Source organism: Tenrec ecaudatus, chromosome 2 (genome assembly GCF_050624435.1).
Source record: "Tenrec ecaudatus isolate mTenEca1 chromosome 2, mTenEca1.hap1, whole genome shotgun sequence".
Lineage (NCBI taxonomy): Eukaryota > Metazoa > Chordata > Mammalia > Afrosoricida > Tenrecidae > Tenrec > Tenrec ecaudatus.
The window spans coordinates 163,382,309-163,408,486 of NC_134531.1; the positions used below are offsets into that span (position 1 = coordinate 163,382,309).

Here is a 26,178-nt window from a genome sequence, read left to right on the forward strand (position 1 = left end):
GAACTGCAAAGAGCTTGTGCACTAGCATGGAGAGCCTGGCTGGGTACCAAGGAGGTTGGTAGGGGTTATTGTAAAGGATAAAAAGATAAGGAGTTTATGTGGGGGTGTGGGGTCAGAGAAGACAGAGAATGGCCAGTTGGATCCCCACTCAGTTGGACATCAGCAAGTGGCTGGTGGTTGACAACTTCCAACTAGCACCGTCCCCAACACCTCCCAACTTCTGTCAATTTGAAGATTCCCCTTATCCACCCAATATGCTGCATGCATCCTGAGACTAACCAGAGACACCCCAAAGTCAATGAATGACAATGGGAGGCATGAGCACTGAAGACAGGGTATAGCCCCCAACTCTCCAATAATACCAATTTGACATAACAGGGTATCTTTAAGTGAGGAGAAGGTAAAGGAGGAAGGGACCCTTCTTGCCCGAGGAGCACTGACTGGGGGAACTGGGTATTTTAATGTGTAGAGTGATACATTAAGTTTGATTGGGATTCTGAACCCAATTGGGTGATGAACCGTGAACACAGGGAGTGGTAGAGTTCAGTGAGTTACAACACAGTGTGACGTCACCTATCGCTCAGGCTTTGGATGCTAGATGGTCAGCCCTAACTTAGATGAATGTGAAAAAAGCTACATCAATAAGAATGTATGCTCATTCTCTTTGCGTGAGAATAGGATAATCTACATACCAAGAACAAAGAAAGACAGACTTTTAACCCTGAGGAGATTACATCTCAGGGATAGGTGATGTGGAAGAAATGCACAAAAAGTTACAAGGTTGCTTGGTAATTCAAATGATAACTCTTCAATCCAATGCAAGAAATGCCATGTGTCATTAGGGAGGCAATTTCCAATGATAGCATTAATTAATAAATGTAGAGGACCGATTTGCTTTTTTCATTCATATTTCATTCACTTATGTACTAAAAATATTGGCTAAGCCGCTGTGTAGCTTCTCCTAGTGCTTGTAAAGATCGGTGTAAGCTGTATGAGGCTAGAGCCATCTGTCTTACTCAACACTGGATCCTCAGTACAGGCCTAGTGTTGAACTCATAAATATCAGGCGATTAAATTAGATACAGCTCTTTCCTTAAAGTCCAATACTTAGATGGATGGATGTGACATTTATGGAGTACCTAACCTACACCTTGGACTTTGATTGAGGTCATAAACTATTGGCAAATAGAAATGGAGTAGACATTGGTTGACTTCATACACCCAGCATGCATCTTGCGTATTTCAAAGCATCTTCATATTCCTTTGGCTACCATCCTAGCAATAAGTTTTGAGAAGTTATCACACATAGCAAGCGAAAGGATGACACCCAAAGAGACAGGCAGCCTGTGAACCCCTGACTTCTATATTCATAAATGGAGATCTAGTAACACAAGGGTTCAACTAACTGACAAGTTAGTAGATCAAACCCACCCAGCATCTCCGAGGGGCAAATATTTGACCATCTGCTTCCTTAAAGAATTGATTGAAGTAGTGATTATATAATCGTCTTGATGTTTGAACTATTGCATTGTATAATATGTGGATTATGTCCCAATAACACATCTAGAAAATCTTATGAGGCAGTTCTATTCTGTCGCACGTGGTCACCTTGAGTTGAAACCTGCTCAATGGCATCTTACCGCCGCCACCACCACACATTTCCAGAGCTGCTATAGTCTGTTTCCTCTAAGGTCAAGGATTGCACTGGGACTCCTCCCTATCCTTCCAACACACGTTATTTTGCTTTAAGTTAGCTTCCATTTATTTTTGTGCCTGCAATGAAAAACCTCGAAAAGTAAAACGCAAAAGCTACTTAAAAATGAGTAAGAGATTCAAGCTCCTGGAACGTTCGAAAGGACAGAGACTTTCTGACCACAGATAGATTTGACTTCATGAAGGAAGTGGCATTTGAGCTGAGCCTTTAATGGAAAGGACTTAGAGATGAATGTGTCTTTCAGTGTAACAACCCATACCCTCTGTTCTTGGTAAAGTGATAAAAGAGATAGTGTGCACATATACATTGTATCATGTGAAAAAGCCTCAAAAGATCTTCTTCCCATGATAATACTTGAGTATTATTGGAAGGGTGTGCAGGCTGGATCAAAAGCATGAATGAATGTTGAATATACAGAATCTAAAACAAGCTCAGGAGACTTGCTAATGTAGTGAGTTATAAGTTAGGCCATTGACTATGAGGTTACCAGTTTGAAACCACCAAGTGCTCCATGGGAGAAAGATGATGTTTCCTATCCTCATACAGAATTACAGTCTCAGAACTCCAGAGGGGCAGTTATACTGTGTCCTGCACTCCTACAGAGTCCCTATGAGTCAACATCGTCTCAACACCTTGTTGTTGTTGTTGTTGTTGTTGTTGTTTTGAGAAAGCAAGCTCCGAACAGCAACACCTGTACCAGAATCCAGTGAACACATGGAGCATCCTAAGTGTAAAGCCCCATTGCATATGAGTCAGAAGACATTCCTTTTTCCATTTCCCAAGTTATCTCATCAAGTCAGAATAATCTTGCCTACACTCTGCTCGAACTCTCCTCCACGGACTTAAGCTGTAGGATGTAAGACGTGAATGGTCTGGGGAGAATCCTGGGGCTGACCTGCTCCGACCACGGTGATGGACTAGCACTCTCCCGACAGCCAGGCTACAAGCAAAGCAGCATACATCTTAGAAATTCATTGGTTTTGCTCAAAGATATATATAATCTGTTTTTCTTCAACTTCATCACTAACCTTATTTTTCTCATCACCTGGTCTATAACCATATTAGCCTTCTTTGTGTTTCCCAGCTCATCAATTTTGTTCCTCAGCTAACTTCAGAGTATTTGCACTTGCTATTTCTTTTGTCTGAAGAACTTGACCCATTGTCCCTGACCCATTGTCTCTGACCCATTGTCCACAAGCTCCTTCTCATAAGGTATTTTTTAGCTCAGGGACTCTTCCTCAGAGAAAATCTTCTTGACGCCTTACATAAAATATTTCCAAAATTCACTCTATTTTATTTTCTTGATAATGCTTTGGTGCTAGTTGCCATGGAACCAGCTGATTCCTGGTGCCCCCATGCACAACAGAATGAAACCCCACATCATCTTGTTCCATTCTATGGATCATTAGCAGATTCGGGTCCATTGTTGTGGCCATTGTGTAGTACTTACTTACCTAGCTGATTCATCTTCCATGACTATATGGGACAGTATTCTGTTGTGGCCCATATGACTTTTGCTGGCTAATTTTGGGAAGTAGACTGCCAGGCCTTTCTTCTTTATCTTCCCTGCCTTCCCTTGAACCTAGCTCCGTGACAGCAGTCACTTGCCTTAGTCTGTGTTGCATCCCTCCCATCCAGCTTGCTGCCTGACCTATACAAAGTATTCCATAATATTTCTTAGACACATAGGAGAATGGATAGCTGGAAGAAAAATGCATCAAATAAATGGAGAGTCCCTATTTAGAGAACTATGCCTCCGAATTCCTAATGAGTATAAAGGGTCAAGTTCCTCTTCCTGATAGAGGTGCTAAACTAGAAACAAGTTTGAGAAACCTAGATTTAATGCAAATTCCTCTAGATCAGATGAGGCATATGCTTTCTGGAAAGAAAATGGGAGTGTTCGGTGTTATTTCCTTGCATTTGCTCCTCTGGAACTGTATCAGGCACCTGAGGTGTTTTCGGCAGAACCTCCAATCTATCAGCTTGTTTACAAGGTGAATCTAAATACCAAGACCATTGAGCCCCACGGTGAGCTAATTTTTAGCCTCATCACAGAGTCACATCTTGTTGGTTTTCAGTGCCTGGTAATGAACACCTAATAAATACACAAATCTGAGTAACAATGACGGTTCCTCTTCCACCCCCCTTCACTGCCATCCCTCTTATGCAGGCTCCAGGAAGCTGAGAAGAGTGAAGCCAAGAAGAAATATGACACTGACATGGTATGAAGGAGCTTTAGCTCCAGAATCCTCACAAGACCCTTGACCCTCATGTCCTCACCCACCTCAGACTCTGTGCTCTATCTTCCACCCCAGCCATGGTGACTTTTCTGGAGTCCCCTGGTGCTCCATTATCTCTCTTACATCATCAGCACCTTTGGATACACTGGTCCCTGAAAGGTTATTAACTGAAAGGCTGATGACTTGAATGCAGTCAGAGGTGCCTCAGAAGAAAGCCCTGGTAATCTATGTCTGGAAAATGAGACATTAGAAACCATATGGAGTGTAGCTTTTCTCTGACATACGTGGGGTCATCATGATTCTGAGTTGACTCATGGCAACTAGTTTGAGCTCTTGTTTGTTTGTTTGTTTGTTTTTATGCTTGAACAAAGACAAGGTAGCCAAGGTCAGCGTCTGACTGTGAGTAACTGCTAATACACACGGACTATAGTAGTGACAAATGTGTATTTGTTCATTTTAAGTTAAGCATCACTATCCTAAAGGAGCCCTCGTGGTATAGTGAGTTTCTCATTGGGCTTCTAACCATAAAGGCAATGGTTCAAACCCAATAGTAGCTCTACAAGAGAAATCTGCTCCTGTAAAGATTCACAGCCTCCGAAATCCACAGGGGCAGTTCTACTCAGCTCACTGTGAACTGGAACAGGCTCAATGACCATGCGTTTGAGTTTTTGAGTTGATCAGTAAGTATCACAGACAAATTGGATGCCCTACCCTCTTTCCCCCGATAAAACAATAGTTGGTGCGCATATTACTCTCTCATACTCTCCTTAACTTCCTTGATGTAAAAATTAGCAAACTCCTGCTAGGCTCTGTGAAGGACATATCTTTGTCCTTGTGTTATCATTAAATCTCAAGTCTGTGGTGTTACTAGTTTCTGGTGCTCAGAAAATATGTGTTGAATTTAGAAAATAGATGATAAGGTTTTATCTGGTAAAAGACAGGAACTGAAACTATGGAGATGCTAAGTAATGGTTCCCAGGGGCTGGAACAATTTATATCTATTATGGTGATTCTTTGCATGTCGTCTAAGTATTCTATCTAAGATGTAAAAGCACATATCTGTCGGTGTAAAGCAGTACTCTAATTACCCTCTGAATGATAGAAACGAAGTACATTTGATGTCACCAGGTTAGAATCAGCTCAAGACTGTCATTCCCAACACTAAAGACAGAATGATTTGGGGACCATTGTCTAAAATCCCCACCTACACACACTTTCTATTTCTCTCCCCCCAATGAAGCTATCCTGTCAGCTCATTATCCACTATTTACAGTGAGGCTGCCACATTCCTGGGGACTGGTGCCTGGAGCCCAGGAGAAATGTCAGTGTGAGAGGCCTAAATGAAGTGACAAGAAAAAAAGGAGTTGCTAATACCAGGAGTTCCCTCCTTGGGAGAGAGCTGTCGGGGCCAGTGCCCAGGGAAGGGACATTTATTGATAGTAAGTGGATGGTGCCTTAACGGGGAAGGATTATCAAAGAAGCCGGAGCAAACGGAGGCTGGGATTGGTTAGCCAGAGCCATGCAGTACGTGGGTTTCCTGCCCTTGCCTGTCCCTCCCCTCCTGCCGCTCCAAGAGGGAATTCCTGGCCTCCTTTTTTCACTCACTCTGATTGTTGGAAACATTCTGCTACAGAATCTCCTGGAGGCAAAGACCTCAGAAGCGGACACTCTGCAACGGGCCCCTGTAAGCCCTGCCTCTGCACTCCCTGCAGGTCCTTCAACCAAGGCTATTTTTCAGGTGCATACAGCTGTACTAAGCTTTCTTTCCTGGCTGGCGCCTGCTTAACTTTAGGCACTGAAGCCACTGCTTTCCCATGGGGAACTTCCATTCAGGTCCCCAAATGCAGGGCTAGATGTCCCTGCCTGAACCCTGAGCTCATCCCTGCCATAGCACTAGAAGGAGTCATTTTTGCCTGGGCAGCTGTCTATCTCCCCCTACTGTCACCAGCGTGTCTGCAAGCAGTAAGATGCTAGACAACGAGAAGGAGGATGGCTAGGTGGATGGACAAATAGAATAAGCCCATACACCTGTGCTCTTCCATAATCCCAGGGAGGAGAGGGGCCCATGCATAAAGTGCACCACCCTGTTGATGTCCATTTGCTTGCTTGGTTCATGTGCCAGGTTTGTTTCTTTCCAACATTCTGGAGCGTGGTGGATCACAGAGGGAAGAGCTCAAGCCCCGCACTCAAGTGGCAGAGTCAACATCTTAGCATTGATGGTGCCGGCCCTTGGCCTTCCTTCCCTAGGTTGCAACTCTGTGGCATGAAAGGAGCCAATGCAAAGACAAGTCCCCGGTGAGGCATCCAGTGCGTAGTCGGTTCTCCATTCTTAGCTCGTATTCACTCTTCTCAGAAGACCTTGTATCCACCACTATTTTCTTAAATGGAAGGTAACACATGGTCCAGCCTTCTCTGATTCAACGTCATCATCATGAGAATCTATAATTAGAGCAGGATACAGCAGAGCTCAGGATTCTGCTTTTTAATGTCCTGATTTCTTCTCTCCTGCCTGCTACATTGGACAGTACAGTCCCTTTTCCTAACTGCCTCCTTCCATACATTCTCTACTAGGCGACTAAACCACACAATGGGTTGATAATTGTATCCCAAAGAGAATGCCAGGCTCTGGAAGGTTGGGTAAACATCTAGATGTAGTGCCAGGATTTTGTCATAGGCAAACCCATGACCTCAGAACCTTTCCTCTGGAAAAGTTTTGACCAGCAAATAACTAACATGCTTTCTACTCAGTTAGCAATTTCCAATTAATTGAACTAAAATGGAAAGAGTCAGAGCATAAGGCGAGGTTACATATCATGGAGTCCACTGTCATTTTAACAGATGGGAAACTGAGGCCAGGGAGCATGTTGAAGCCATGGATTTGCTGAAGGCCACATTAATGCTTTTGGCAGTGACAAAAACCAAAAATACAATCTTCTGAAATCTAGTCCAGTACTTCTTTTATAAGACTACATTATCTCTCCTTATTATTTACTGGGACAGATTCAAAGACATGCCTTTCAAGTACTCATTATTTGAATACTTCACACCCTCTACCTAGCGAATGCGTTCTGCCACAGACCTTGGACCCACAGAGTCATATACTCGCTGCAACTGTTCTGGGTTCTCAGAAATCAGGAGGCAGCTCAAAGGTCATCCATTGAACAATTCTGGAAGCCAGAGTTTACTTAGTGTAAATCCAGGTCAGGCTGCCTCTGAGGCCTGTTCCCGGAGAGTAGGGGGTAAATACACCTTCTCAGCCCTAGAGGATAAAGCACTCAGTTTAAGGGAAGAGAGATTTTCAAAATGGAAAAGGGAAGCCAAAAAAAAAACATACTCGATGCCTTTGAGTCTTTTTTGACGACAGAGTAAGAACTGCTCCATAGGCTTCCAAGGCTGTAAATCTTTACACGAGCAGCCAGCTGACTCCCATGGAATGGCTAGTGGTTTGGAACCACTGACTCTGCATTCAGCAGCCCGATGCTTAACCCACTGTGACACCCGTGCATTTTCAAGGCAAAAATAGGGATGTGATTCTAAGGAGAAAACGTGATTTTAGGGCCTCCCCTGTGCCAAAGGATTTGATGCTATCTGCCTCCTCCCACCTTTTCACCACATCCCACCCATTCCTCATCCAATTCCAAAGCCTTCGCAAGAAATGCCAGCCAGAAAGGCCCCAGAGGCCCAACGAAACGTGTGAAAGGAAGAAGGTGAGCTGAAGGGCTGGATCTGGAACATAAGACTTATATCTCACAGGATGATGTTTCACAGCTGCAAGGGGAGACTGGATGTGTAAACTACCATAGAGACCATATTATAATATTTTAACGGGGTTTATGTGCTCCCCCAATACACTGCACCCTGTAAGATGGATTCTGCATTGTGACAAATCTATATTTAACATGGAAAGAATTATGCAGAATGTATGCTTCCTGGTGGAGAAATCCATATTTATGGAAATCCTGATGCTGGCAATTACAGTCGACATTTTAAGATAGCGCGATTGTCTGCTGTGAAAGGAAGGGGTGCCCCGCATTAGGGCGCAGGAGAAAACAGTGAGAGTGCGGGAGAATAAACAGTCCCCTCAGAAGATAACTACCCAAACAGGTGCTGATAGTAGACAGCGCCCCAGAACAGGAGCCTGAAGGTGACCCACTCATCAACTACAGAGATGCGGCTCCTTCGCATGCTCTCTTGTGAGCCACATGTCCCTCTCATCACGTGTTCACTAATTCATTCAACAAATGTGACCAGACATCTATTTTGTCCCAAGCACCACACTGGTTTGGGGGCACCCATGAGATCCTGTTGACCTGAGCGATGACAGACATATGCAAGTAAACAAAAAAGCAATGATTTCACATTGTCTGGGAAGCACCAGGGAACCCGTGGTTAAGTGCTTGAGTGACTGCTAACCAAATTGTCTGTGGTTCTAATCCACCCCCAGCTCTGTGGGAGAAAGAACTGGAGATGTTCCCGTCAAGATTTCAGCGCTGGGGCAGTTCCACCCTGTGAGCTCAGAGAGCTGTGCTTTAGAATGGACTCAACTCCATGACACAGAACATCAGGAGGCATTGGGTTTCTGTTTATGGTGATGAATCACTTGGCAAGGGATATTGGTATAGGTACATCAACAATGTGGTTGAGCATCACTGACTTGTACAAATGAAAAATGTTGACTTGGAAAATATTATGTATTTTGCATATATAGATACATACACACACACAGCAATAAAAAAGAAAAAGGATGAAAAGGAAAATGGTCTCCTAGCATGAGTATTTCAGTCAGGGAAGGAAGAACTTCTAGATGGAATAGAGGAGATGAGGGAGAAGGAAGGGTAGATTCACTGTTTAGATGCAATGACCGAATAGGACCTGTGCAAGGAGCAAGGGTTTGAGCTGAGGGTCCACTGAGAAGGAGTCTTCCCTGCAAAGAGGCAGATGAAGAAACTTGTATGCAGAGGAAGGAGCCAGGCAATGCAGAGTCCCCCAAGCAAGCTGAGCACAGGCCAGCACGTCTCTAGCAGGGAACACGAGCAGGGCGTGGAGGGAAAGCTACCGGGCCCTGGGTCCTGGGGGGAAGTTTAGTGGGGCTCAAAGAGAAACCTGAAAATAACCCTCTGAGAGGTTTTTCACAAGCCAGAGAAATGGTGAGTTTGGTTTGGTTTTATTTTGTTTCTAATAAGATGCAGCTACCTTCAAAGAACGAGTTTCCTTAGTGAAAATCGCGTCCTATAAGCCAGGGACCTTCAGAATCAGGAGTGCTGGAGAATGGGTTAGGAGCTGATTTCCATGAGGTTTTAAAGATTGGTTATCAGTGAACGGGTGACCTTGGGAGGTAGTGTGAGCCCACTAGTGAAAAATATGCAAGCAGATGCTAAGGAGCATCTTCCATGTTTCCTATAAATAAGATGCTAGTTTTAAATGGGTAGGAGTAAAACATAAAAATAAAAAAATAAATGGGAGGGAGTTTAGAAAGATGATTTACATGACTCAGTCCAAATCTTTAATAGGGGATGAACCCACTAGGGACTGATTGGGACCTGAGACCTGCAAATAGGCAACCCAGGACCAGTGCTTAGTTGGAATATTTAGCACAGCGTGCCTCTGAGTACCTTGAGTGGATCATGAGTAAACATTCACCAAAGAAGTGTCCTTCAGCAAATAGATTCAGCAAACATTGGGTTAAATTTAAGAAGGACTCTTACATCTTTCATGCTAGAGTGCAGTATGAACCCCCAGGCTGGGGGCAGTGTGTACATGTACATCATTTCCCAAATATAGTGGGCCAGAGAACTTTTTTTTCTTTGCTTTTAAGGAGCATCCTGTGGTACCAAAGATTCATGGGACATACTCAAGGTTGTGGAAGCAGTTAATGTAATAAAGAAAGCAGTGGAACTAAGACCCATTACCTTTCTCATCTTAAAAACAAAAAAAAATAGATGATTGTGAAGAGGATTAAAAAGCCTAATAGATATGAAAAGACTACAAAGGACTCTAAAATACTATTATGACAATGACTTACCTGCTTAACCATCCACATGGGGAGGGTAATTTTCAGGTGCTGGGGCTATTGTTGGGGTTTGTCCCTGCCTGGAACAAAGAGAATGAACCTTTATCCTGAATCATATATTAAAATGAAGCTCAGTAGTTGACCAACCTGCAGTTTGACCTTGGTCTTACCGGCATTATATCCTAACCAGCAGTCTAACCAACTGTAAAGCAGAATTGGTAAATTCAAAGGGATCCTACAAAATGGATCCTGTGGGGATATTCAAACAGCTAAGCTATTACTATAGCTGATACCCTGGGAGGTCTGCAGATCAGCCAGCAGGATGTGCAAACACAAAATAAACATCAGCAGGGAAATGTGCACTGAAAGCTAAAGGCTATGTTGGGGGAGGGGGCGGGGAAGCACTTGTTTTATCAAACATGTTTCAGCAGCAATAGCCGGTAGATCTCCTTTTTCCTGCCATGGTTTCATGCCTCTCCTTGGCCAGGGTAAGGGAATGATCACTGGATAAGGGCAGATCTGCCCAACTCAAATACATCCTCCCTGTTCGAACTCGAAATGGTCATTAGCTTTCATTTTCCTTGAACAGAGGACCCACCCAGTCATTCCTTTCTACGTTAACAGGGTGATTATAAAGTAACACATGAAAAATGCTTTGTCTACATGAATTCTACAATTAACAATCATGACAACATCTTGCATGTAACAACCCACTGCTGTTGAGCCTCTCTGGGCCCATCATAAACCTATAGGACAGAGTAGAACTGCCTCCTAAAGTTCCCAAAGTTAGAAATATTTACAGAAGTAGACTGCCACATCTTTCTCCCACTGATCATCTGGTGACTTCAAACTGCCTACATTTCATTTAGCAGATGAGGCATCTAATAAATATTGCATTAGACAGCTGGATGGATGAGTGAGTGGGATGGATAGATAAGTGGGATGGACAGACAGTTGGATATATTGGTGTTTTGAGAGGAAGGATGTATTGGTTGGTTGGATGGGTGGGTGTACGGATGATGAATAGATAGACGGATGAGTGATGGGTTGGATGAATAGACAGATGAATGAAGTACTTTTGCAATCATCTGACAGCTTGTGTGGAACAGTGCTTATCCATTAATCCTCCTCTTCTCTTCCAGTCTGTTCCCAGTTCTCCAAAGGAGTCTACGCCATTTTTGGATTCTATGAGCGGAGGACTGTGAACATGCTGACCTCCTTCTGCGGAGCCCTCCACGTCTGCTTCATTACCCCCAGCTTTCCTGTCGACACGTCCAATCAATTTGTGCTCCAGCTGCGCCCCGAGCTGCAGGACGCCCTCATCAGCATCATCGACCATTACAAGTGGCAGAAATTTGTCTACATTTATGATGCTGACCGAGGTAAGCCAGAGTTGGGGGAGGGGAGGCAGCTGAAGGAGGGAGAGAAAGTTACCAGACGGACGGAGAACAATGCCTCCCTGCTTCCCTGACCACGACGGAGGTCTGCTCTCCAAAGACTTCTTGCCATGGACGGATGTCTCCGTGGCTGATCTCTAATACGCAATGTAGAAACACACCCTTTGGAAGATTCGGGCCCCCTCCACATAGGCATGGCATGGCTCCTCAAGCTTCCTTGACTCCGGAGTCCAGGCTCAAAGCCAAAGGAGCCCAGCGGAATGGCTCATAGCTCGCAGCAGGACTGTAAGGAACACAGACTCTGTAGCCAGAGCAACAGATTTCTGTGACTTTGGGCAAGCTTTCTGTGCCTTGATTTCCTCATTTGTATAACAAGTGTATGATGCCGTGTTTTTCTCCTCTCTATAATGAGGATAAAAACCATCTCTACTTTGGAGAGTTGTTGGGAGGTTTAAATGAGATAATGACTGGAAAGTACTTTCACAGTGCCTGGAATATAATGTGTGTATGTGTTTATTTTCATCATGAGTTGGAATCCTCTAGTCGGCAACAGATTTGGTTTAGATAATCACTGTCCACACTACCATCATCCAAATTTCAAATCTTTGCAGTCCTGCCCCCACTTAAATATGGATTATAAATTACATGCTCCAAACACTTGCTGTGCATTAAACTTTTCTGCTCACTCCATTGTTTCACAATGCAGGTCCCCTCTCAAATCTGCATGTGTAATTCCTTCTCTTCATCAGTGGTTGTTGCCATTGTTAGGTGTCATCCGGTGGACTCAGACCCCATAGCAGCCCTATGCACAACAGAATGAAACACTGCATGTCCCTGTGCCAGCTTCACAATTGCTCCTGAGCCCATCGATGCAGCCACAGTGTCAATCCATCTCCTCAAGAGCCGTCCTCCTTGTTCGCTGCCCTTCCGCTTTACTAAACATGCTGTCCTTGCCTGGGGACTGTTCTCTCCTGACAGCATCGCCCAAGTATGTTAAGACAACCTCTTGCCATCCTTGCCTTTAAGGAACACTCTGGCCTATTGTGGTGGCCGGTGTGTGGCTGTGATGCTGGGAGCTGTGTCAGTGGTATTTCCAATGCCAGCAGGGTCCCCAGAGTGAGCAGGTTTCAGTGGAGCTTCCAGACTGAGAACAGACAACAAAGGACTCTGTTCCCCACTTCGCAGGAAGAAGCCCCTGCAGCCCTTATGCTCAACTCCTCTTCTGAGGCCTGCTCGACACCACTTCCCATTCCCGGATGCTCCGGATGGGATGTTTGCCTTTTCTCTGGCTCCTGCTTTAATTGTAGGATTTCCCCAGCTTCCGCTTGAACACCGACCAGTCCTCCCAGACCTTGGTGATTATGCATGTAAACACACGCCTGCATCATTGCAGGCCTCCTTGCACGTCGAGGAGTTGAGGTAGAGGCGTCCTGCGCTGACAAGGTACGCAATGCTTTGTCAGGAAGAGACGGCATTATTCATACGAGAAAGGAAAAAGCAGAGGGAGAGACCAGAACCAGTTTTTCTCCGTTGTTCATTCCCTCTCTCTTATTTTGATGATTGTCCTTCTCATACCAAAGCTCTGTGGGTGTGACCTGAAGAAAGTCTCTTTCAGGACAATGGGCAGCCTGGTGCAGCGGATGGCTGGAAGTGGCAAAACCTGAGCCACGTAACTATGCCTGTGGGGAATGTCTCCGAGACCCTTGGAAGCCCCGTGCTGTTGACTAAGCTCTGTCTGCCTCAGAGGGCTGGGAACAGAGCTGCCACACGCTAACTGTGTGAGCTTGAATACCGCTCAGCCTTACTTTCCATAATCGCGTGCCAGGGTAATGCCACTGGTGCCCACCTCACAGGATTACGTGAATAAAAAACAGGTAAGATGGGAGAAAAGGAGACTGGTGGCACAACAGTTAAGTGCTCAGTTGCTAAACAGAAGGTTGACGATTCTAACCCACTAGCTGCTCCATAAGAGAAAGATGTGGTTGTCTGTTTCTATAAAGATTACAAACTTGACTACCCTACAGGTCAGTTCTACTCCATCCTATAGGGTTGTTATGAGTCAGAAACAACTGCACAACATTGGGTGTGGGTTGTTTGGTTTAAGACAGTAGAAGAGTCGATGGATTTAAAAAATATATAGTTACTGTGCTGAATGGTAGGTGATTCTAATCGACAGAGCGATGCGTCCAGAGCAAAGTTTGGTGTCAAACCATGATGACCCAGTGCAGCACAGGCCCACTCTGACACACAAGGTCATCAGAAGCTTGACTCCATTTGAGAGCAACTGGTCCTGGTAAGCTAGTAGAATGTAGTGGATTTTCAGTAGATGGGCGACTCAAACAACTCATACTAGAAAGAAATGAAGTTTGGAAAGCTTAGCAGAATCAATCTAGATGTGATTCTTGGAGCCAGGCACTCCACTGTTTGCTGGAGAAGGTATAATCTGTGACAGGGAAAGATGAATGATTTATATACTTAAGATTGATGAATAATTCAAAGGAGAAATAACCATCTGTAGAAGCAGAATAATCCACATCCTAATCCATAAAATTTATTTATGAATATGTTATCTTACATGGCCAAGGGGAATTAATAAGAAGCTGGCAGAAGTTCAAGCCCGATTCAGAAGAGGACAAAGAACCAGGGATATAATTGCTGACATCAGATTGATCTGGCTGAAAGCAACGAATACCAGAATGATGTTTACTTGTGTTTTATTGATTATGCAAAGGCATTCGGCCGTGTGGGTCATGACAAACTATGGATAACGTTTCTATGAATGGGAATTCCAGAACACTTTATTGCATTCACGTGGAATTTGTATATCATCCAAGAGGCAATCGTTTAAAAAGAACATCGGGATACTGAACGGGTTCAAATCAGGAAAGGTGTGTGTCAGGGCTCTATCCTTTCACCATGCTTATTCCACCTGTGTCCTTAGTAAATATTCCCAAAGATGACCGAAACGAAGAACGTGGCATCAGGACTGCAGGAAAGCTTTCTGACAACCTGTAATATGCAGATGCCACAACCCGGCTTGCTGAAACCTGAGAACATTTGAAGCAATTAATGATGAAAATCAAAGGCCGTAGCCTTCGGTATGGATTATACCTCAATATAAATAAAATAAAAATTCTAACAATTGGACTAATACACAACATCAGAACAGATGGAGAAATGGTGGAAGCCGCTAAGGATTTCATTTTTCTTCCATCTATTATCATGGAAGCAGCAGTCAAGGAACCAAATGACTTACCACATTGGCAGATCTGCTGCAAAAGACCTCTTGAAAGGGTTAAAGGCTGAGATGCCACGTGGCAGATGAAGGTGCCCAGAACTCCAGCCAGGGTGTTTGCAGTGGTCTTACATGCGTGAGACAGCTGGCCGTGAATAAGGGATACTGGAGAAGAGCTGATGTACAGTTTCATGTAACAATGAAATTGCCACGCACTACCAGAAGAGCAAACAACTCTGTCTTGGAAGGAATACGGTCAAAATGCTTCTTACCAGCCCCGGATAATGAGTCTCCATCTTTGGTGTGGAGATTTGAATAATACTAGTATTTAAGTGGTCTTCTTTGTAGGCGTGTGGATATTATCCTCTCCCTGACAGCACTGTTCTTCAAGGTAGACCTTGAAAAGTCATCTTTTGGCAATATGCCATTCCCTGCCCATTCACTGAGTCGATCCTCTTCTTGAGAAAGTCTCTACATGCAGGTAGGAGATCTCAATGTCATTCTTTGTCTTTTGTGGGCTTGTTTTGATTTTCTTCCGCATCCTCTTGAACTCACATACGACCAACTCAGGGCCTCCACTGCGTTTGGTCTCTGGCTTTGTTCTGATTGATATTATTGAGCTTCTCTCTTGTCTCTTTTGGTAGATGTGATCTATTTTGTATATTCCATGTGTTGAGGTTCACATGCATAGTTCTTTCTTTTGTGTTTTTGATGAAAGATGCTTCTCCTGAATAGGTTGTGATTCTTTCAAAACTCTATATGAGATACCTGACTTTGTTTCTAGTCACCAAGGCTATATTTTTCAACTGTGGATTTTTCTTTGTTTTGAACTTCCACATTCCAATCTCAAATACACATCACTGCATTCCTATTGTACATTTGATCGATCTCTGCTTCCCGAAGTTGGTCAAGGTCTTTAATTTCTTCATCTTTGGCCTTAGTCATTGGTGTATAAACTTGAATAATACTGGTATTAACTAGTCTTTTTGTAGATGTGTGAATATTAGCCTATCACAGCACTGGTCTTCCAGACAGATCTTGAAATGATCTTTTTGGAAGTATGTCCTTCCTTGCAGAGTAGATCATATCAGGGCCTGCTTCAAAACTGCTAACAGCCGTCCATTTCCACTTGCTAATGCCCAGGACACCAGACTTTACGACACCCACTTTATTTGTGACAACTCCTAATTTCCCTAGACATATATCCCCTGTGCACTACACGTTCTGATTCTTAATGGATGGTTGAAGCTGCTTCTTTGCATTTTAAGTTGTACCATATCAGCAAATGAAGGCCCTGAAAGCTTTACTTTATCTACCTCATTAAAGTCATTTAAGTCAACTCTACTCAATCAAATTTTGTTGGTGCTGATGGTGGTGGTTGGTGATTAAATGAGTGATTGCTAAAAATATCCTTAACATCTAATACACTTTCTTACTAACAGTAGGTGCTTAATAAAACCCACTATCACAAAGTATCCTTTGCAGGGTAGAGCCCAGAACACCCTAGGGCAGTGGTTCTCAACCTCTTTAACGCCGCAACCCTTAAACACAGTTCCTGGTGTTCTGGTGACCCCCAAATATAAACTTATTTTCATTGCTACTTCATAAATGTCATTTTGCTACTGTTGTGAATCATAATGAAAATATCTGATATGCAGGATGTATTTTCATTGTTACAAATTGTCCATAATTAAAGCAGAGTGATTAATCACAAAACAATAGGTAATTATATATTGTGAAATATTTATTCCTAATTACAAATAAATGAAATGTTGTCTTGAAGCCTAGTGTAGCATGGGTAACAGTCTTCTCACTGGGTACTCCTTTCTGGGCATATCTGCATGTGGGCAAACCCGCCTAGAGATGTGACAGACAGAGGAGAGGGGCTCAGTTCCTAAAACCATCAGAAATATGTGTTTTCCAATGGTCTTATGCAACCCCTGTGAAAGGGTCGTTTGATCCCCAAAGGGGTCAAGATCCACAGGTTGAGAACTACTGTCCTATGGGTTGTGTGGCTCACAACCTAGAAAGCTTTATAAGACAGTTCTATTCTTCCCTACGGGGTTACCATAAGTAAGAATCGATGGCAATGGGTTTTATCAAGCATTTGAAAGTTTAATCAGCAGTTAAATTAAACAACAAAAATTGCTGTGCAGTTGATTTCAATATACGATATTGAACTGTGCATCAATGGAGTTTTCATTACTGTAATTGTTACAGCAGCAGATAGCAGGTCTTTGTGTCATGATGCCGTGAAGTTTTGAATTGCCACAATTGTGAGTCAGTATTTGAGTGCAGGAGCCCTGGTAGTGTGGTGGACTATACATTGGGCTACTAACTGCAAAGTCAGTAGTTCAAATTCCTTGGGAGAAAGATTAGTCTGTCTGTTCCTGTAAACATTTAAAGTCTTAGAAATATAGGGCAGCTCTATTCTGTCCCATAGGGTTGCCATCAATCAGAATCAACTCGATGACAGTGGATTTTGGTTTGACTAAAGTACGAACCATTTGAACCACTTAAGACCATAATCAACAATTATCAGATGCCTAATTAGTTGCTAGGCTCACATATTTAGTAAACAGTTACTGAGTGCTCAATAATAATGATTAACACTTATGCATCCCTTGAGTTAGAATCAACACACCAGCAGTGATCACAGATCATGCCGTGGCATGCATAAGACATTTTCATTCAATCCTCCTGTTGGAACTGTGAGGTAGATATTATTAACATTGATCTTTTTACCTTTGAAAACATGGTAACTTAGACAGGTTAATTAGCCTGTGCTAAGTCATTTAACTAATATATTGTAGCATCACGTTTGAGCTTCAGACACTCTCACTTTATGTTTTATGTTTTCTAATCACTAGTCCTATTGCCTACTATGTATTGGGAATAATGCCATAAAAGAGAATAGAAAGAGAGAGAGGGTGCCTATGGTCATGGAGTTCAATCAGAGAAAGCTGCACAATCAGAGAAAGCTGGAACTGAGCTTTCTGGAGGAGTGGGGCACGGATTGAAGGCAATGGGTGTCTAGGGGAAATAAGAGGGGAGCCTACATGTTCTAATTGATCTGTTTGCCACTTGTCTGTCCTGCTCACGACCCTCCAGGCTTGTCCGTCCTCCAGAAAGTCCTCGACACAGCTGCTGAGAAGAACTGGCAGGTGACAGCCGTCAACATTTTGACAACCACAGAGGAAGGCTACCGGATGCTCTTTCAGGACCTAGAGAAGAAAAAGGAGAGGCTGGTGGTAGTGGACTGTGAATCGGAGCGCCTCAACGCTATCCTGGGCCAGGTAGTGGAGGCATCAAGGGCAAGGGGGCGGGAGGGGGGGCTGAGGCCAAAGGGGGCAGCAACAGAAAGAGAAAGAGGAGCATTCAGTTGGTATTGTTTGGTTCATCCAATCTTCTTTTTTTTTCTTTCATTCTGGTCACCAGTGTGTATTGAACACCTACTGGGTGCCAGGCACTGGGGATCTAGTAGAGAATCAGGGAGATGATGTTTTTACTTTCATGGGGTTTATGTAGATCAAAATAGCAAGTAAACATTGTGTGATGATATAACAATGCAACAAACATGCAGGATACTCGAGAGTGCCTGTGACTGGGGTGAAGAGAAGGCCAGTGTGGGACATGGAAGCATGATCGGATGGAGGCCAGCAAACAGCAATGTTTTGATGGTGTGACCAAATGACTCATCTGTCTCTCGGTTATTCTGCCAGGAAAATGGGGTCTAATAACTTATTTGGTGACCTCCCAAGGCCTGGTATGAATGGAAAGATTGTCCAGTGGATTGGAGAGTAGCAAATATAGCTGTTTGTATCATCATCATCAATATTATGGTGATGACACCTATAATTTCTTAAGAGCCCGTGCTATTGCAATACATGACATATGTGCAAAGGTCCTCACAGCATCATTCTACAGTACTATTAATCTCGCTTTATAGACAAGACAAGTGAACTCAGAAAAGTATGAAGTTTCTCCCAAGCCTAAGAAGATACAAATACTAGTCTGCGTTTCTGCTTCTAGAGTCAGTGGGCGGCCAGGGTGGGAGGAAATCTGCTAAAAGCCTGTGTACATTTGTTTATTGAGGGCTGGCTGTGTGGCAGGCATGATTCCAAATCTTGCAGACAGAGCTGCGGTAAAACAGACATTATTCTGCCCTTCACCATGTATGAAGGAGAGAGACAAAGATTAGTGGAATACTAACGTAAATAAAAACAAATTTGCAGTTGTGTTTAGTTCTCTGAGAGGAGCCCTGATCAAATAGTGGTTACACTTTGGGCTGCAAACTATAAGGTCAGAAGTTCAAAACCACCAGCCTCTCTGCGGAAGAAAGACCGGGTTTTCTACTTACTAAAGAGTTAGTCTCAGAAACTTCTAAGAGCAGTTCTTCCCTATCTCATAGGGTGGCTATAGGACGGCATCATCTCTCTGACACTGAGCTGCTAGTTTTCTCGAGAGTTTTAGTACTCTGAAGGATATATCTGTGGTCAATGGCAGCAAGCTTACTACTATAATAGGCTTCTATATCTGAAAAATGGTGATATTAATAAAGCATCTACTTTATAGGGCTTTTCTCAGGATTTGATTAATTAATAAATGCAGAGCTCTGAAATCAGTACCTGAGATTTATAGCAAAGGCTTACCAAGTATTAACTAGGAGGGATCAAAGTAGAATTTTGCCATGTTGGGTGGTCAAGAAAGGTTTCCCTGATTAAATGATCAGTGTGCTGAGGTCTAGAGAGGCTGAAGTGGAATTAAACAGATGAAAGATGTGAAGATGAAGACTAGTTGTCACCAGGGAGATGAGAACTTGAGTGTTAAATACACATTATGATTTCTAATAATTTGTATTTGGAAAAACCAGTAAAACCTGGTTTTTATTCCAATTGTTTTATTACAACTTGAAGATAGCAGAAGTTAAAATGAGAAAGGAAAAGTTATATTATCTGATGATGATTCAGAGAAGATTATTTCTGTTTTTCTTGGCAGATCTTCAAACTGCTTTAAAACAGTTCCATTGTAGCCAGTGGAGAATACACTTGCATCGCTACCAAGTCTCTTGTACAGGGGATTTTGACTCGAGGTGCAAACAGGCAGCAGGGCCCCATCAAAGGGGATGGCCAACACATTCAAAGGGTGCAGTTGGCCCGGAGTTTTCAGTGGGTCACTCTTGCCCGTTTGCTACTGTTTGTATCAAAGTCCCACTCACAGGATATTTGGACGCTATGCAATCTGTGTGATTGAACTATTTCAAAGCCCTGCGTCTTTGTAGTTGTTGGTGGAGAAGGGTCTAAACCCAGTCTGAAGAGGGTGGTTATAAACCTCCTAGAGCTAAAGAGGTTTCTCTTTATTCAGGAAAGAGTTTGGGTTTGCATGACTCCTTGTGACCGTGGGTGCAGCAGAAGGAAGTACGGCCTTGTCCTGCGTCCTCTCAAACGTGGGTCCCACTGTTTGAGCCCACACTTGCTACCACTGTGTCAATGCTTCTCATTGATGCTCGATCTGTTCTTCCCTAGCCCTCTTTGACCAAGCATGGTGTCCATTTCCAGGACAGAGCTCTCCTGATGACATGTTAAAAGCATTGCAGACAAAGTCTCACCAGTCTTACTAAGGAGCATCCTGGCCATGCTTCTCCCAGAATAGATTTATTCATTTTCCTGGCAGTCCACAATATATTTGATATTCTTGATCAGGACCATAATTCAAAGACATCCATTCTCCTCCAGTTTTCCTTATTCACAGTCCCATTTCCACATGTATATGAGGCTGCTGAAAATAGCATGGACTGGTTCAGGTGCCCCTTAGTCTTCAAAGTAATTGCTTTACTTTTTAACATCTGAAAGAGGTCTTATAAGGGTCTGTCCTTTAGTGTGGGCCCACGTGGCTGCTATGTCTCACCCAGAAACAGGTCACAAGGGACTCACATCTCTGGCTCCGTATTTGATATTATTTCTGTTTTCCTTCTATCTTTCCTAAAGGGTAAAATGCTCCCACTTCAAACAGGTTCTCATCGAGGAGCTGAATGAGCATAAAGAGGGATTTTGACCCCATAAAACAAGATGTTTTTCTTTTAACATTCTATAATTTAATTTTGTGATTTTTATGAAATGGCACACATGAACTGGTTTTCAAAACAGTTCATCAAAGATCTACTTACAACAATGGTTCCTGTTATTTTTTAAAACACAATAATAATTGCATTACAACCTATAAATTGTTGCTACATTAGGGACAGATTCTTGTGTTCAGCTATGGGCTCTGTCGCCAATGTTTGGCGAATACAGTTGGCCCACTGGCCTGGCTTAAGAATCTAAGGAGGCAGCAAGCACCGTTTTTTCCACTATTCCATTGAACATTCTCATCTTTCTGAGAATCCAATTGATTGTACAGTTCATGAGCAGACACTGTAAACTCATCAGTTTCGGCCAGAGGTCTTTAACTCCTCTCTGATCCTCAAAAGTAAAGCCTGTGCTCACCTAAGAATGAGGCCTTTTGCAGGTCATTAGTGCTTTGAAAGCGCACGTGTGTATTCAGATATACTAACGAGGAAGTATAGTTTGCAATCACTATGTACAATGCTATATAATCAAAGACAGTAATTCTAGGTACTTGACAACCTGACAGAGCTTGTTAATGGACCTCAAGACCCCCGGGGCCCCCACAGGAAATTCAAGCAGCAGCTCCGCATTTACCCAGAGGTTTTCGCAACTCAACAGGATGGAGATTATGAAAGCCAGGGATTCTTCAAGATGTTAACCATATGGTCTCTCTTATACAAAGTACAACTCGGGCCAGCAAGAATTGTGTTCATGGAGGTAGAAAGAAGCTCTCTGGAATAGGATCAGAGGAATTAAATTTAATTTTTTAGAGAGCAGCAGAGTATAACGGGTAAAAGTAGATTCTGGAGCCAGTTCAGCATGGACTCAAATCCTGGCTCTATTATTTACGAGAGATTTATGATGTTGGGCCAAGTTTTGACCTTTGATATGGTCAGTGGCTCAACACTTCTAGTCACCCTACAGTCTTCCTACTCGACAAGGGTGTCCAGACTCAGAAATATTACATAGGTTCCCCATGAGCCAGAGTCAACTTGATAGCAGTGTGTTTGCTAGGTCTTAAGTTATTGAAAGCTCTTATGAAGATTAAAAAATTGATACACTTAGAACAGAGCATCCCCTTCAGTGCATGATAGATGGAAGTGTTTGCCCATTTTTGCTATTCTTGGTTCCAATTCATATTGGCTTCTTGAGTCACTTTTCTATTTGGGGATCTGTATACTCACCTGTAAAATAGGAATAAAGACCCCTGATCTACAAGATTGCACAAAGAAGAGATAGAAGGCAGACATGTGCTGAACCATAATGAAGTACTCTTACTACACGGATGACTGGCTTATATTGCTCTAGAAAAATACGGTCGCCATTGCAGTGACACAGGTGCGATGACGAGCCTTCTCTACACACAAGGGCTCTTCAAAAGCTCATGGGAAATTCCATTCCTGTACAAATTCCTTGAAGCGCCATCATGTAACCCCACTTACTCCACACATAAGCCTATATAACAGCTTCTTCCCATTGCCCTGTGTTATAAAGAAACACAGGATTAAATTTCCCCAAAGTCTCCCAGCATAGCACATAAGAAAGTAGGAAGTCAAACCCAACTGGTTCTGATAGTTGGCCTCCTGAGCCATGAGGAGGCTCCTCAGTGACCTGTGCTAAGTGTTCCTCTCCTAGCCAAAGGTCAGTGCTCAAAGGCATCGGCCACGACCCTGGAGAAAGAGTAGCAGTGTGTTTCCTTAGAGACTGACAGCCTGGGAAATGCTGTGGGCTGTTTTCCTCTAAGGTGCAAAGTTTCTTCTATGAGAAGAAATCCCCTCTACTGCAATGTGTGGATAAACTGTATTAGAACCATAGACGTGGCTATGAGAAAATAAATGTCTGGTTGATAAAGCCACCCACCTGTGGTATTTCTGTTTCAGCAGCAGTAAGCAGTTGTTGAATGGATTGATTAACCATAGAAGGTTTTATATAGAAGCTGGTATTGCATAGAGTCCTAGTCTAAAGGATATGCGAAAAAGAGTATGGGATGGAGTCTTCCAAATACAGAGGTCAAAAAGACAATCATAAGGAAATGGTCTTCCAGAGGATGGGGGCAATGAGGTGATAGGCTCTATGCAGAATCATGCATTCCCTTTATAATATCTTCCTTGTTTTTTTACTTTGTGTGTATTTGTCTGGATATCTGTCTCCTTCTTCTAGACTGTAACCCCCAAGAAGGCAAGCATCATGCCAGTTTCATTTTTACTGTATCTCCAGTACAGTGCTTGGCATATACCAAAAGTTCAAATGAAACTCAATGCCATTAACTATATTCTGATGCATAGAGACCCTATAAGAAAGAGTAGAAATGCCCCTGTGGGATTCTAAGACTGTATTTTTTTATGGGAACAGAAAGACTTTCTTTCAAGGACTGATATATTTGAACAACTGATCTCGTGTTTAGCAGCCTAATGTACAACCCACTAGACCAGTAAATAATAAATATTTGTAAAAGGAAGGTAGGGAATGAGAGGAGGTAGGTCAATGTGCAGGTCAGGGAGGAGGTGGGTAGGAAGGTTGGTATTAGGCTGAATCATATGAAATAGATGATTTTTTGGTAGGTTAAGTATCCTTTAGTCCATTATCAACTGTTCCCTGATCCAACCTGAAATGTCATCTTGCAGGGACTGTTTTCTCAGCTCTTGAATGTAGTGCGATTTGAAATATCTTTATTTATTGTCTTATGTTTATTAGAAGCCGAATGGGTTTTTGATAAAGGTTGAAAAGACAACAAAGCATTTGACAAGAAGATGAGAAAGTAATGAAGAATGATTAATAAAACTATCACCCAATAGTATTTCAGCTCTGTGGTCTGGAGCATCACAATCGATCCACTGCTTCAGAGCATTCAGTGCCTGTGTAATTATTGCTCATGTTAAAAAATACGGAACTCCACACACATACATCCAATTAAGTGGAGGTCTGAATGTGGACTTCAACAGCCTTGAAATTGTCTTCAGTTAGACCAGACACCTAAATATTTCTCATACATATTTTGTGTGGCCTTGCAATAGTGCAGGGCAAGAGGCACTACGTGGTGAGCACTAATTCCAATTTAATGATGAAAAAAATAATGAAGGTGATCAACTATATTTTCAGGCTGAGCAAAGACTGCGATCTCAGGTGAGAAGAAGCCTGGGGTCTCAGTTGTTTCTGGTTGGACAGTGTCTGCTCGATCAATTCTCTGGTTGTTCCCTCACACAGACATCTTTCCTACTGTCAAAATCCGGAGACACCATGCACTCAGAACAGAGGGCTGTTTGGGGATTCTAGTGTTCAACAAGCATCAGGTTGGAAGGCTCAAAACAGTCAGGTTTACCAGTGGCCCCGAACAAGTCGTTTGCCCTCTTGGACCTCAGCTTCCCATCTGTAGAGTGATTAGTTGGATCTGATAACCTTGACAGTGCCCTCCAGATTCTGGGTTGAGCAATGTACTTGTACCTGCGTACCCCTCTCTGATTTAGGGAGAAAGGTACCAAACTGCATCAGAACATGAAGCTGACTCTGAGCACTGTTCATGCAAAGAGTTGAAGGTCAAGAACTAAGGTGTTAATTGTCCACCTACCCAGCCACCTACCCACCACCGGGCTAGCAAAGTGGCACGTGTTGTCATAACAATTAAAGGGATATAACACAGCATAAGATCCTCACTAAGGGGAGAATCTTCATGTCCAGGGAAAGCTTTATAGAGAAAGGAGTACACGAAGGTGAGTATTTCACCTTTGGGTCCTTGGGTCTATGGTAAGATCACACTGCCTCTGGAAACAGACAAGCCTGATTCCAAATCCTGGCACCTGCCCCTTTATAACTGAGTGATCTTAGGGAGCCTCTGTTCTTATTCTAGGAAGTGCTTTCTTCCATGATAAAGTGGGATGCTTTAGGAGGATCCCTTAGAACCGAGCTCTCAATTCATCTTAGTTTCTATTATTGTTGACAAATCCTTTCCCTTTGTGTTTTGTAGATTATAAAGCTAGAGAAGAATGGCATTGGCTACCACTACATCCTTGCAAATCTGGTGAGTAGAGCGCTGCAGGCTCTCAGCTCAGGGCCCTTGTGCATGAGCCTCTAACTTGCTTCCGTATTCACAGACTGCTGTGCATTCTATGATGCAAAGAACCTTATTACCTTCAGCCTTGGAGAAAGTTCCTCCCACTCCTCCTTCTCCACTTGTCAAATAACCACACAGAGTTAGTGTGCTCCTGGGATCCAGCGTGCCTGTAGGCAGGGCTTCCTCGGTCATGATAATTTCAGTCACTCAACTTTGTAACATGGTCAGAATCACCACATCTTTGAATGCCTAAGAGGTGTTTGTACCACGCTGCTTTTGAGGCTCTATTCGGACACAATGATCATTTGTGGTTGTTCCTGATGTGGCTAGTTAGCATCCAGTGGATGCCGACTCATGGTTTTCATGTGTACAGAGTGCGATTATGTTTCACAGTGTTTTGAAGACTGTGGCCTTTCAAAAGAACATCACCAAGTCTGTCTTCTAAGGTGCCTCTGAGTGGGTTTAAACTACTGATATTTGGGCTAGTAGATGAACATTTACTTTAATATTTTTGCCACCTACCCTATTTTTTTTAATGTTTTATTGGGAGCTCTTAAAACATTCCATACATCAATTGTATCAAGCATATTTGTACATGTGTTGCCATCATTATTTCCAAAACATTTTCTACTGGAGCCCTTGGTATCAGCTCCTCTATTTTCCCCTACCTTACCTACCTTCCTCCCCTTGTGAATCCTTGATCAATTATATATTGCTTTATTTATTTGTTTCATATCTTACACTGTCTGTTGTCTCCCGTCACCCACATTTCTGTTACTCGTCTCCTTTGGGGGAGGCTATATATCCAACTTTGTGATGGGTTCCCTCTTACTCTCCCTTTCCCCTCCCCAACCATCCCCCTACCTTCATGATTTCGCTACTCCCACTACTGTTCCTGAGGAGTTTATCTGTCCTGCATTCCATGTGTCGAGAGCTCTAATCTGTATCAGTGTGTGTTCTCCAGTCTAACCAGATTTGTAGGGTAGAACTGGGTCATGGTAGTGGTGGGGGAGGAAGCATTCATGACCTAGAGGAATGATGTGTGATTCCTTTGATGCTACACTGCACCTTGGTTGAATCATCCCTTCCTTATAACCCTTGTGTGGGGGGATATTCAATTGTCTACAGATGGGCTTTGGGTCTCCACTCCAAAGCCCCTGATTCACATAAATATAGTTGCTATTTTGGATCTTTTACAACCCAATACCTGATCCCGTTGACACCTCATGATCACACAGGCTGGTGTGCTTCGTTCATGTGGGATTTGTTGCTTCCCTGCTGCATGGCTGCTTGTTTAAGTTCAAGTCTTTAAGACCCCGAACGCTATATCTTTTGATAGCAAGGCACCATCCACTCTCTTCACCACATTTGCCTATACACCATTTTGTCTTCAGCAATCAGATAATGTCAGGAAAGTGAGTATCAAA

General features: G+C 43.2%; 1 protein-coding gene across 4 annotated transcripts in view; it reads left to right on the forward strand.

Annotated features, from left to right (window-relative positions):
• The window catches only part of GRIA1 (glutamate ionotropic receptor AMPA type subunit 1), a 379,675-nt gene that overhangs the window by 193,453 nt on the left and 160,044 nt on the right, over nucleotides 1–26,178 (forward strand). For 3 of the 4 annotated variants that reach the window (XM_075543167.1, XM_075543168.1, XM_075543169.1), the window contains exons 3-5: nucleotides 11,107–11,346; nucleotides 17,708–17,892; nucleotides 24,665–24,718. In XM_075543167.1, the coding sequence (XP_075399282.1) occupies nucleotides 11,107–11,346; nucleotides 17,708–17,892; nucleotides 24,665–24,718 (479 nt within the window). The remainder of the gene's footprint in view (nucleotides 1–11,106; nucleotides 11,347–17,707; nucleotides 17,893–24,664; nucleotides 24,719–26,178) is intronic. The other variant, XM_075543170.1, reaches the window with a different exon arrangement.